The sequence below is a fragment of the Gobius niger genome (genome assembly GCF_951799975.1).
Source record: "Gobius niger genome assembly, chromosome: 6".
Lineage (NCBI taxonomy): Eukaryota > Metazoa > Chordata > Actinopteri > Gobiiformes > Gobiidae > Gobius > Gobius niger.
This window is the reverse complement of record NC_136857.1, coordinates 24302350-24315933: the sequence shown is the minus strand read 5'-3', so window position 1 is coordinate 24315933 and position 13584 is coordinate 24302350. Positions and strand designations below refer to the sequence as shown.

The 13584-nt window shown below is 40.6% G+C and overlaps 2 protein-coding genes across 2 annotated transcripts; both read right to left on the bottom strand.

The window, feature by feature from the left end:
- Positions 1–6120: 6120 nt before the first annotated feature.
- Positions 6121–8554, bottom strand: rps21 (ribosomal protein S21). The gene is made up of 6 exons (XM_079557860.1): positions 8524–8554; positions 8061–8122; positions 7762–7825; positions 7575–7646; positions 6944–6999; positions 6121–6189 (listed from the first exon to the last, which is right to left on the bottom strand). Exons 2-6 carry the CDS (start codon positions 8108–8110, stop codon positions 6180–6182), a joined length of 252 nt encoding a protein of 83 aa, XP_079413986.1. The 5' UTR covers positions 8111–8122; positions 8524–8554; the 3' UTR covers positions 6121–6179.
- Positions 8555–12047: 3493 nt separating this feature from the next.
- On the bottom strand, positions 12048–13295 carry LOC306964982 (neuropeptides B/W receptor type 2-like; the record flags this gene model as incomplete). Its single annotated transcript, XM_079559167.1, has 1 exon — positions 12048–13295. The coding sequence occupies one exon, from the start codon at positions 13293–13295 to the stop codon at positions 12300–12302; it is 996 nt and encodes a 331-aa protein (XP_079415293.1). The 3' UTR covers positions 12048–12299.
- Positions 13296–13584: the final 289 nt, after the last annotated feature.

Genomic DNA, 13584 nt, shown 5'->3' with positions numbered 1-13584 from the left:
GAAATAGTATAATCTGTCTAGTTAAGCGTTAGGAGCATTATTGGCATTGCTGGAATGTCAGTTTCTCTGGTGGTCAACTTGCATTTAGCATTGAAACAAAGTCTAGAAGTTGAAACCAGGGCCTTCTTGTTTTGACTTGAGAGTGCACGTAAATGCCTCTCGTGGCCTACAGACTTTTCGAGACCATGTAGAGCAATTTGGAGCTTTCTTTTGCTAACACACCACCACTCGCTGTGCATAAATAGCATCCTCTCCCAGTGTTTGCAGTAGCAGCTGTGTGTCTGTGTTTCTCATGGCTCTACAGCTGTACTGTCTAATTACCACAGGAACCTCTGATGAAAGAGAGCACACCTGCTCAGCTGAAGCATCCACATAATATACACTCATCGCACAGGAACAGGAAACATGGCGGCTATACAGTGGTTTGTAGCTTTAATGATGGTTTACGTACTTTACCAGCACGCTTCATAATGTACCTGAAGAAAAGGGATTTTGGGGGAAGGATCTACTTTTTTCTCTCTACCCGAATATAAAATTTCAGTTGAACTTTTTCCCGCTGTGAGGTGATTTGTGACCCCCTTTCTCTCTCTTACCCAGTGGGGGTAGTGACTCCTGTTGTTTCAAGAACTCCCGTTTACAACTTCAGACTTCACACACGACATTCCTCAGGCCGCGGAGACACAGTCAGGACTGGAAGATACAGTTGGAATAGGAAATCACAGGGGAGAGATCGGTGTAGGGCACAGTTAAGCACGTTTGCTTTGTAGCGGACCAATTTCCTTCAATATCAAAAGACACTACGATTGTGACCCAAAGCAAACCCCACTTTCTCCAAATCCCAGTGATGTACATCTTGTATGGCTAATAAATGACTCATAAACTGAATCTGATATATGACCAAACAGGTGGGTTAGGGGGTGTCCCCTTGGAAACATTTTTGATTGTATTTTCAGCATTTTTCATAGTACTGAAACAGGTCATTGAACTCTGATGTGTGTAATGATATTATTTACAATTGTGATCAAAAGTTTACATACTTTTTCCATATTCCATAATTACAGAATGATTTTTTTTGGGGGGGGGTCATTTTTCAGATAATATGACTGATACCACAAAAGGGTTTTTTTCACACTGGTTGTGCGAAGCCATTTATGGTGAAACAACAGAGTTTGCTCTTTTTTAATCACAATGATAATTGAAACTGCCAAAATGTTGAAACTGGATGAAAGATGCATGGGTCTGTCAGGAGCCCAAAAACTCACTGACCTTTTATACAGACACAATGATTACAAACACAGATGAGGATGCTGACCTTTAGTAGCCATTCAAAGCCGTTTCTGTCCACTTGTGTGCATGTGTATCAGGTTATGTAAAGTTTTGATCAGGGGCATTGTGGAAGCTTCTTTTTTCATTATAATTTAAAAAGAGGAAACTCCGTTGTTTGACCATAAATGGCTTCACACAACCACTAGCCATGAGTGAAAAAAAACACTTCTTATGTTATCTTTCATATTCTCAAAAAATAAATGAACAATTCTGCCAGGGTATGTAGACTTTTGAGCACAACTGTATATAAAAGCATCTTGTGGGTCAGAGGTTCTATACTTTACCATACTGACGTTGCCTACCCCTGGTGTAAGGCATCATATTATGCAGAAGAGTTAAGGGATCATATAACAAAAATATTGTTTTTCCATTTGTGGCGTTTATTGCCCCTATAAGGAAATTTTGACATGGGCAGTCTTAGATGTATAGTACTTGTTTTATAGTAAAGTTAGAGGATACATGCACAGCAGTGGTAAGTGGGCTTACAGCAAGAAGGTCTCAGGTTCAACTCTCTGATTCCAGTGCATTTTAAGTGTGGAGTTCAGTTTGCCTTTCGGTGGGGTTTTTTTTTCGGGATGCGTTAGTGATATGCCAACATTTTTTTTATATTAGGAGAGCAAATTTCCTCTTGGGACAGTATATAATTAGCTAACTGTGTCAAAAGCTGATGGAACCGGGAAGGCGTCAGACTGAGTCCAGTAGAGTCCATAAAAGGAGCATCCGAAAGAGCAGAGAAAAGAGGCCTGTCGTTTCACCTCGCTAATCCTGCCTTTCTCTGTCCCCGCTCCAGAACTAATCTACTTCCTGGTTTCCACGGAGACCGCAGAGGAGGAGGCGCGCGATACGTTGGGCCGGTCGTCGTAGAAACGCCGAAGTGTCCCATCAATGGAGCCGGTCACCCCCTGATGGTCACAAATAAACTGGAGTAAATCAAGTGAAGGAGGTACACACACCACTAGGAGATGTAACTGGGTCATAACCACGGTTCTAGGAAACAATCAAATGGGATGAGAGTGGTAGAATTCATGAGAGTTGCTGACCCCGATGTTGGCTCTGGTAGACGTTTGTGAAGACAGTCTGGGGTTTGTGATCGGGGCACTTGTAGCTAATCAAAACCTTTTCAAATGTCAGTCATCAATAAACAAGATAACACAATCAGCGAGAGGAGCCCGTGGCCAGTCTGACCGACCCCGGGGGTGGTGCCTCTCTGTAGGGGGTCTATCGGGGAGGCTATTCTCGGGACATCCTGGGGCCAGCACTCCCATCGCTGCACGTAAATGATCACACTAATAAACAAGTCCCTCTTCATTACCTCAAGATGTGAAGTGTTTAGTCAATAAACGAATAAGCAAACAATTTTCTTCGTTTATATTTAAATATCATCTTGGCTACGGACTGTTCAAGGTGCTCTGACTCTGTCTCATGGTTACTTAAGGGTCTTCAAAGCATAAAGTACCGAAAAGTAACCAGCTGATACAAAAAGCAAAATGTATTGAATATTGATGGTAGGAGCTGGTATTCTACGTCCCAATAAAACGCATTTTCTGAATCCTTTTACTTCTTAGGAGGTGTAACAGTGCATTCCCTTGAGCACAGATTTGTTGGGACCCCAGGGCAGCTCACCTTTGAATGAAGCTGGAACCTCAGTAAACAGCTGACATGAGAGGACTAGAGAGAGAAGCCCACCGGGAGAGTGCCTTTATTCAGCGGCACAAAAGGAAGGACATGCTCGTACCTGCCTCTGCCACACAAGGGCCCTGTCAACCCGAAACATCCCCAAACAGCAGCCCCTCCCCGGCTCCTGGCGCTGCAGCCTGCCCCCCCCTCACCCACCGCTCCTGGACTGGCCCTATCTGATCCAATACAGGAGAGTTAGGGAGGAATTCAAGCAAGGAATGTGCTCTATAGACCAACGACAGAGAGATTTGATAGAACAGTGTTTCCTTACCTGTGGGGTGCAAACTTTGGAAAGTGCAGCCTTTGCTTGTTCATTTAGGCACCACTGTCGTCCTGTGTATGTGGGAATGTCATGATTGTAAAATGTGGAAGCTGAAGAATCACATAAAAATCTATTCAAATATATGATACAGTATGAGTGAGACATGACACATTTAGCCATAATGCCATTTTGTTTACATTGTGTAGACCAGGGGATCAAATTACACACGAACAATTCGGGAATCGGGACCCACTCTGTATAAAACTACTCAATATTGTACATAATACAGCACCACGCAAAAAAGAAAAACTGTATTATGTGTGATATTGGTTAAGTCCCGGCCACTGGCATATAGGCTCCTACTGTATATTCTATGGAAGCCCGTCTCAGCCACTACATAATAATACAATAATACACAATAATACATTAGGATGACAAGCGGAGTCAAATTTGACCTTTATTTAACCAGGAAAGTCTCACTGAGATTAAGTCCTGGGACCTATTGTGCATGTTTTTAGTGGGAGGGGAAACCGGAGAAACCCGGAGGAACCTACGCAGACAGGGAGAACATGCAAACTCCACACAGAAAGGCCCCGTCCAGGTGGGAATCGAACCCGGGACCTTCTAGCCGTGAAGCACGAGCGCTAAAAATGTAACTGTAGTATCAAGGACTAAGTTGTACTTCGAAGTACTGAATAATTGTGAAAAAAAATGTGTCATTAATGGATCCAAAAGGTTGTTTGGCGCAGACTGGCAGCCGCACACACAGTTTACCACCACAGAGTTTAGAGAACACACAACTGCGTCTGTAAGGCGGTTTGTAGAGTAGCTAAAATATTTACTTAAGTAAGAGCAAGCTTACTTTGAAATCATTTTACTCAAGAAATAAAAAGTAGTGACCAATATAATTACTCGAGTACTAATGTACCTGTGGAAAATGCTACTCGAGTACTGTGAGCACTGAGTAACTGTTTCAGTGTAAAAGTCTGATATACAATTCAGTAGTGACATCAATTAAGAGACACAAAACATGAACTGATGTGAAATGCCAGAATAATTTACAAAACTGCTTTTTCTATGTATTTCTACAAAATACATCTATGCAGGAAACTTTTGCCACTTACAGATTAACTCAGTAACTGTTATTTTTACTAGGCCTACATATTAAAAAAAAAAGTATATTATAATATTACTGATGTAGAAGTAAAAAAAATACCATAAGGCAAAAGGTCTCTAAGAAGTACAATTATTTCAAAAAGTTTACAAATAAAGCTCTTCTTTTCTTGTGACCTAAACAAGCCTCCAGAAGGACGGCGGTTAAAGCTGTCAGATCTACTGTAGGTGATTTATGGATGTAGTGAAAGAGGACGTTTGGTGTGAAATGACAAGAGAATGCAAAGGCCGGATTGTGTAAATAGGTGAAATAACAGGGAAGAGCAGTGGTCGTATTAGTAGCCTATGTTTTAAGAGTAGACAGTGTTCAACAGTGGGACAGGGGTATGAGGTAGAATGAGAGACTGTTCCTCTCTGTAATCTCACTTTTACAATGTGCATAAAACTAACCTTCGTGTTAATGGAGAGGACTTGAAAGAAAAAGTCCAGCTATTGCTAAGAATGCGTATTATTTATGAAAGATAAACGGTGAAGCGCTCTTCCAGATACTTTGCAATTCTGAAAACTGGCTGGCTTTCCTGGAGCAGTGACAGTGCTGCGTGGGAATTGGCTCGTAAACACGCTTTGATGATGGGGGGGCTTTGTGTTGGGGGACGTCCTGGCTGAGTTTACTTAATGATCACTGCCCCACACCTGCCCTGTTATTCTCAGCGTGCACTGGACAAAAACAGGTGAGCACTGGGGTGTGAGGGCCTCTTCGGGTGGTTACTTTTGCTTCAAGGTACGTTAAAGAGGGGGTATTATGCTTTTTTCAGTCACATAGCACCAGTCTATATCACACTACAATGATGACGAAACCTTCTGTTGGTCTGTAAATGCAGTAAATTAGAATAACTGCCTTGTATAAAATTGCTCTCTCAAAATGGCTGTAGCGAATGTCTTGAAATAGGCCTCTGTCTCTTTAAGAACCTCTGACCCTTTCCGACACGCCCCCTCCACACGCTGTCTGTGGCATCAGTGGGGAGGGGGTTCTGCTGAGGAGCAGTAGTTGGTTACTTGGCTGGTGACAAAACCTCGGAGGCGTCTCCAGGAGGTGGGGGCGTTCCTAGGAGGACTCAGGCAAACTTATCCCTAAAATGGCCGCCATCAGAGCTTTTACAGATTACTCAAAAATACGTGAATGTGCCAAGGCAACACTTCAGGCATGTTTTTAATGAGGGAATGACACAATAACATGATGTAAAGCTTGAAAAAGTCGATTTTGCATAATACCCCCCCTTTAAGAGACTGCGTTAAGCATAGATGAAAGTATCTTCTGAAAAAGACTTGAGGCCACGCACAAAGTCATGAACATGCACAAATCAAATGAAGCAGTCCACGCTTTAATTTCCCTTTAAAAATTAAGTTATCATTGTGTGTCGTAAAGCTACCGATCGTTCTAAAAATCATAAATTAACCACCACAGGCCTTTTGTGGTCTCATACTGCCCCCTGCTGGACTCATTGCGTTACTATATGTCCCCTGGCGCCCTCAGTGTGATATGCTGTTATTTTAATTAATTTAATTACCGTACCCTGTTGATCCATCTATGCAACCAACAATCCTTTTCTGGGCTTTAAAACCCAGTGTATCGTAATCATTGACCCTTTTCAATTCAGCCAACAAGATTGAGAATGTTTTTTTGTAGATTTTTGACAATATAACAGACTTTTATACACAAGTTATGTGAATGATGAGAAAAAGGCAGTGTTTTTTTTTTCTGTTTTTATTTTTACAAATTTCCACAGCTCCAGGGACATGTTCAGTAATTCCTGTAAAAGACAGAACAGAAGGCAAAATTTAAAAAATCTTTAATAGGATTTTTCTTTAGTATTTAATCATAGGTGGCGTTTAGAGTGTTCATGTTACATGGTTCATTTTACAAACGCCAAAGCTTGTCATGATGCAACCTTCAGTCCTTTAAATCAGAAAGCCCAATAACTAAAGCATAAACCCTGTCAAAACTAAGTGTGTTGAATGTTATGGAACATGAACACGACCCATTTGAAATGTCAACCATTATTTATACCCCATTTTACAGTCAAATCCCACAAGTATCAAAATAATCTTAATGTGAGACTTCAGTTTGAAAGATGACATTTCCAAAAATCGTGTGTAACATTTCTCTCACTTTGGTTGCGCATTAGTCCTTTAGTCCAGATACAGACACTCCAATCCTCTGAAATGAATCCTGTCTGATCGTCAATAGTGTCTCACTTATGTTTTATCTCTCCAGTGGTTCTGAGATTAAAGCCCTATGATAGGATAATCGCACGCTGGAGAGCTGTGCGTGTTATCCAGTGGAAGCTCTGCTTCATGGCACAGAGCTCTACATGATCCTTCATATGTTTTGAAGGTGCTGGACTGTTGCGCTGCATGTTTAGTGTGTGCACTCAGAAAATTGACAATTCTTTGCCATGTCACTTGTGTATTGGGATTGTTACAGTGATAACAAATCTGTGGCCGCTCAATAACGCAGCAGCAGGAAGTTTAGTTTTTCAGCCCATCGTGAGGTGTGAAGCTTACTTGGCGATGATGCCGTCTGTTTTGGACAGCCTCAAGATGGAGTCGTCTGACTCTCCCTGTCAAAGGCAAACAGAGATTTAGAACTTTGTTTCAAATATATTTCACATTAATGGAGATGTCAAGACACGCACAGATGGAACCACAACCAGTGTTAAACGGCTTTACCCATTAAATGCTGGTGCAAATTTGCATGACACAAATCACGATCATGAAAGAAAAAGATTTCCAACTTCAAAATATTATGATCTAAAATGTGTTGACAGATAAATTGTAAATAGAAATGCTAAACCAGTGGCTTCCAAAGTGGGGGGCCTCAGAGGCGCTACAGGGGGACCCAAAGCTGGTCTAAAAAACAAGTACTGAAAAATGTGAATTTCAACAAGAAAAACATTTGCTAAAATGTATCACTTTATATCAAGTGATACTTTGATTTGCTTTAAATTAAATTTAAATGTAAAATAAGAAAATTTCAGATAGACAAAGGGCCTCGATGTCCTGGACTTTGGGACTGGCTGCGCTAGACAATTTCATACCAGTTGACTTTTTCAAAACAATCAACACTACGTCATGATATCTAAAAACCTTAACATTGACATCTGCTCATTATGTGGAGCAGGGGATGAGTGCTCACCATTCTGCGGATGGCTCCACAGATGGCGTAGGTCTTGAACTGGCCATTGAAGCGACCGGTCGCCTTGTCCACCTGCAACACGTAAACTCAGGTTAAATAATAGTTCAATAAATACTTCTAGAACAGAGCAGCTTTCTAAACACTGTAGCCAGGATATGCTCTGCCTTAGTACATGATGCATTTTTACCTCAGCAATGTTGATCTGGACGGAGGCATGGTCCTTGGCTCCAATGATCCTGTTACTTGCAGAGCTGCATTAGATAAACACAGATGCAATATAAAAAAAAAAAACTCATGACACGTAGTTCATGTTTACATTAAGAGTTTCATTCATTTACATGTCACACGACTAGCGTCACAGTGGAAGGACTAACCAAATATGTTACACAAAACTACAGGAAGCACTACCTGCCTTTGCAATGCCAACATTTGACTTGAATAAGAATAAAAACAAACAAAACAAATAGAAAACACAACAGCACATACCATTTGCGTGGGACGTAAAGGTCCACGAATTCACCAGCGTCGTTCTGCATGATTAGACAGGTCTGAAAGGAAAATATTGACACGCATTGGATTAAAAGGATGAACATAGGGCCACTTATTAAACAGCTATAACATAACACTCTCTACTATAAACAGGTGATGCATGGGAAACATTGCGCATGGATTAAAACGACTCTTAAACAGCCAAGATACGACGAGAGAAAAACAGTCAGCCAGTTAGCATCTGCAGCTAACATTCCGGCCGCATGTGGCGCTGGGTACGGCGCGGCTTCGGCGGAAAATAACCCAAACTCCCGGCTACTAATGACTCGAGCGACACCACAAACGGCATATATCGGTTCCCAACAACTTCAGCTAAAGATACGATACGAGTAAAACGTGCCGTGTGCGAATTTGAGAGCGTTTTCAGACAATTTAGGACGAGAACGTTACAGATACTGACCGTGCGCGACAAATGGCAGACAGGAAAGAAGGAGGAGGAGACCAGGAAGTAGAAATAACGCCTCTGATTGGCGCTGCTGCCCTCTGGCGGACTCCTGCCGCAAGGGCATTACACAGGCATTGATTTAGTCGAGGATAGAAATGATACGATTGAAAGCGAACCCCCAAGTGAACTCCTTTAACCTCTTACCTTTTTAATGGTGCTTTTGTCGCTCTTTTGTCACATTTGGTTGCTATTTTGACGGGGTTTTTTTTTCCAAGAAGCTTTTAGATTTGGTAAAGCCAAACTGGTGAAAATGTACACGGTTCAGGAGGGGGTCAACAGGTGAAAGGCATATTCTTGCACACGCTTTGCTGAATAGGTTGTGCATTATTAAACTATCAGTGTATTCAGGTACAACAGCTCACAGGTCTTATATTTATATAATTTGAACTCCTTTAAAACCACGCTGCGTTTTATTCCACATCAGAAGAGCAACTTAAGGGAGCTATCCTTGATTTTTTAATTTTCTGTTATTGGAATACAATTTGTTTTGTCCTTTAGTATATGGTAAAAGTAGATATTTTTAAAAAAAATACTGGTTTTAAAGCCTTTTAAACAGTCATAAAATGTCAGGCTAGTAGGCATATTTTACAGTGAAGTGACAGTTTTCCTCCCTGAAAGTTGTGAAACCTGGTTTAAACTCAGTCCCTGTGAGGAATTGTGATCATTTAACTGTAGCAAAACTGTAGCAAAACTCAAAACACAAACCAATATACCAGTGATATCATAGCCCTACATGCGCCTGGTTAACACTGGCTATTCTGTTTTTGCAGATGCCTAATGGGTAATCAAATTGAAGCATTTGAAAGAGCTCCTAATGTATTTAAACCTCATGTTTGTTCACTCAAAGCAAAGCAACAGTATCTCCATGGAGATGAGCTGATGATGACCCCCCGTTCCTGGTAAAGTTAGTTACATCTCAGGAGAGGATCTCACTGTGAAGAGGGTCGGCAAAAAAAGCACATACAAAGAAACAATAATTGCTTGCATTTTAATGTATTTATTGGTGGAAATGTCACAAAGTATGGCTTTAACTTCCCAATACTGCACTTGTGATTGGACGACCATAATAATCAAACCAAAGAGAAATTTATGTTCTGTTCCTATATATTTTGGATGTGAATGTAGGAGTCAACAAAGTATTTTGAGGAGTCATTTAGTTTAATGGATCCAAGATGTTGATATATATGTATTATGTATCATATTAACATATAAAATCCAAAAGTAGATCTATTTTTTTTTTTGCACTCAGCTTGTATTTGACTAACTGCGGTGTCTCAAGAAGATTCAGTCTCTATGAACATCTGTTTGTCCCGCAGTCAAATAATATATGTATATGCATCTACATATTTAGCAAACATTGAACAACTGTAAAACTGCGGGGCCCCTTCAGTAAACATACAGTGACTGTGCAAATGCATGACTACGTAAATGCCCTTTGGCTGCAAATGGCAAATTCAAGATGAAGGAGCAGTGCTTGTACATTTAAGCAGACAAAGACACACACCTGTTGTACACAAATAGATGTATTTTATTTACAGCCTGCATAAATTACACTAATTTGTCGATTTATTGACAACAAAGGCATACATAACATTGTGAGCCATACATTGATTATACATTCACCTCCAGCTCCCAAACTGAACTACTTCTCTTTTCTGTAATGTATATTATCAAATAATATCAAAAGATCAATTGGTTTATCAAAAGATTCTATAGAACATATTCAACACTTTGATTTTATGCTCACCACTCCCCCTGCTGGTGAACATATGCCCCAGCATGTAACGCATCTTCAGTGGGGAAAAAATAGGCTAAATCCTTATTTAGTTATTTGCTTCTATTCATTTAGTTAGCACATCCTAGCCCTCATTACAAAACCACTGCTATTCATTCACTTTCACATATAAAACATATCTGTACAGAACAAGCATGTCTTTTATAAACAAAGTATACAGTGCTTAATACATTTAATACAAGTGCAAAGAAACATCCATTTTATTAATATAATTTCAAATACTCTCAATAGACACATTTATCATCGAAGTATGTACATGGTTTTATGCATTTCCCCCTCCAAACACTAGAGGGAGACAAATGCACACGAAACAAGATTTAAATTCTATTTACATAGCCCTCCTGTCCCATTGCCTGTTATGCAGTATTTGCCAGGCCTAGATTATTAACGAGTGTCAGGTTAGCACGTGGCAAAGTGAATCAGATGAAAAAATAATAATAAAAATGTAATAGGCTATTAATAATGGTAATAATGATTTTTCAATTGGGACTAGTTTTGTTTTTCAATAATCGTTGCTAGTATGGAAGGGAACATGACAAAATATTTAAAACAATACTTTTAAGTGTGGGTGCTTGACATTTTTAAACATTGCATTTTATTTCAAGTTTGTCCAGATTCCGTCCCTGTTTTTTTTTTTTTCGATTTAGACTTCGTTTAATTCTGGATGAATCCATCTGATGATATTGGCCCGGTGTAGCACTTGGGATAAATAATAATATCTCAAAAATCATTAGTCCACACATGTGACGACAGCGTCACACCGTTTCCCACATCTGAACACAGGCACAAAAGCACTGCCCGGATTGTGTTATGCTAATCAAAGTTAATGGCGTCAATGGGAAACATGAATCACGCCGCAGCTGCTACTTAACAAACATTGATTTCTTCTCACAGAATACACGGTGTTCGATACAATCTCCCCAACCCACCCGATGGATTTGATTGACGGAGCGCAAATCAATGGCATGGGGTATGTTTAATCCCGCCATCACCGCAGAGCACCCCCTGGGGAGTGATCTGTTTTAGTTCCGGTACATGTGCCCACTGTAGCTCATGACTCAGGGCTTCTTGCATCAGTACGAGCACATTGCAATAGCCAATACATGAACATTAATATGAAATGTAGAAAGTCTTAGCTGTCTATTTCTACTGATGCTCTCAGCTATAGTTGCAAAAGACTATCACAAAATCACGTTTTTTGTGAATGACAATGTTTCCTCAGTTTGCAAGCTGCTACAAGCTTGTAATGATCAGAGTACAAAAAGACAAACATTTAATAGGCATTCAGGGAATAGCATTCAGGATCATGCAACCCACAAGTGATATATTTTGGCCATATTTGAAATGTTAAAAATAACTAAACTCAAATAAAAAAAGATTGGTCAAGAGTGAAACAAGCAAGGCAGAAGGATTATCACATTTTTAGATGCAACAAAGCTTTCAATCACTGTAATACATGGGAGAGATAGGCTAGGGTGCAACCTGTAAATGATTGATATAAAAAACTCAAAACCCAAATTCCATTTTCGTCATGAAACATTGGTCGTTTAGTCAAAAAAAAAATCATTCTAATCTTCATCATTAGTGTTTGGTACACAATTAAAGTGCTTGTGGTAAGAAGTGTAGTGTATGATATCACATGCAATTATTTAAACTAACCAATGCAGTTGTTTTAGTTGAGTTAGCAAACACTTTAAAAACAATGCTATTTTTCCCCTTCGCTAATCTTGGCCAAAGCTGTAAAATCTTTGCAACATCTTCCAAAGCTCCAAAGTTGAGAAAGAACTGTTGCATCATGTTGCCTCATAGCGTTTCATGAATTCTCGATAAGGTGCGAAAATTGCCAGAAGTTAGCATTGATTGCTAGATAGCTGTTTTTTTTTTTTTTTACCCAGCTGGCATGTAGACCTTTTTGAGCAAGTGGCTTGAGCGCAATTCAAGTCGAGCCGCATTCCAACATCTTCTTGAACGCCTTCCTAAAACTGTCGTCCAAAAACGCGTACAGAAACGGATTGAGACACGAGTTAGCGTAGCTCAAGCTAGTGATGAAGTACGAGATCCCAATCAACAGTGGCGTGGGGGGCAGATCTGTGGTTAGCGCTACGATGGTGCTAAGGTGAAACGGCGTCCAGCAGAACAAACACACTGCCAGGACGATGAAAACCATGATCGTGACTTTCTTCTTGGCTTTGTCCAGAGCTTTAGCGTTGCTATTCAGCCGCATGTTCCTTAGCTTGTACAGCATCATGGTGTAGAGGATGCAAATCGTGGAAACGGGAATGGCGAATCCCAGAATGAGCGTGTATATTCGGCTAGCTTTGAACCACAAGCTTTCCGGGCTGGGGAAGCTAAGCACGCAGCCTTTTCTCTCATCCAGTGGGTTGACGTAGACGCTAGCGAACACAGTAAAAGGCATCACGATGAGGATCACAAGCACCCACACGCACAATGAGATGATTTTGGCCGCTCGGTAAGTACGGTAAGGCATTCGTTTGGATCTTACCGTTGACAAGACAACCAAATAGCGATCTATGCTCATTACAGTGAGGAAGTAGATGCTCGAGAAGATGTTGTAGTGATCAATGCTAAGTATGATTTTGCACAGAACCTCTCCGAACGGCCAGTAGTGGAGCAAATGTTCGGCTATGTTGATCGGCAAAACTAGCGTGAATAAATCGTCCGCGATTGCGAGGTTCAAAATGAACATATTGGTGACAGTCTTCATCTTAGGCGCTTTCAGAATCATATATATGACCGCCGTGTTTCCGGTGAGTCCAACGGCACAGATGATGGAGTAAATGACCGGTAAAATGACGTATAAATCAGCGTAGAAGTAGTATTCAGACGGAGGGGTGCAGTTAGTCGGGTTGAGGGAGTAGTCCGATTCATTGCACAATGGTAGTACATTGGCTTGCGTTGATACGTTCTCCATGACTGCGGATGAACTTCAATGTCCTTGGTTTAGTCTTTTCACAACAAGGATGGAAAAAGTTCCAGCCCAATATTTACAGTAAAAACGCGTCCATGTCGTGTTAAGTTTAGAACGTTTAGCCACAGCTGGATCAGTAGTTGAAAATGTCTGTTAGCCTAGATATACACATTTATCAGCAGAAAATCAACGCAATCTTCGCTCCAATCGAGATGATGTCTGAATCTTCCAGCTTTGCACCCGTACCGGTAGTATCGATTCATATGAAAAGTAGATAGAAAGTCCATTCATG

Bases quoted from the DNA above. Each gene is read 5' to 3' on its own strand.
- rps21 (XM_079557860.1), bottom strand. From the start codon at position 8,110: ATGCAGAACGACGCTGGTGAATTCGTGGACCTTTACGTCCCACGCAAA. The intron at 7,647-7,761 runs GTAAAAATGCAT...TACGTGTTGCAG, and splicing joins TCCAGATCAACATTGCTGAG to GTGGACAAGGCGACCGGTCG. The intron at 7,000-7,574 runs GTGAGCACTCAT...TGCCTTTGACAG, and splicing joins GTGGAGCCATCCGCAGAATG to GGAGAGTCAGACGACTCCAT.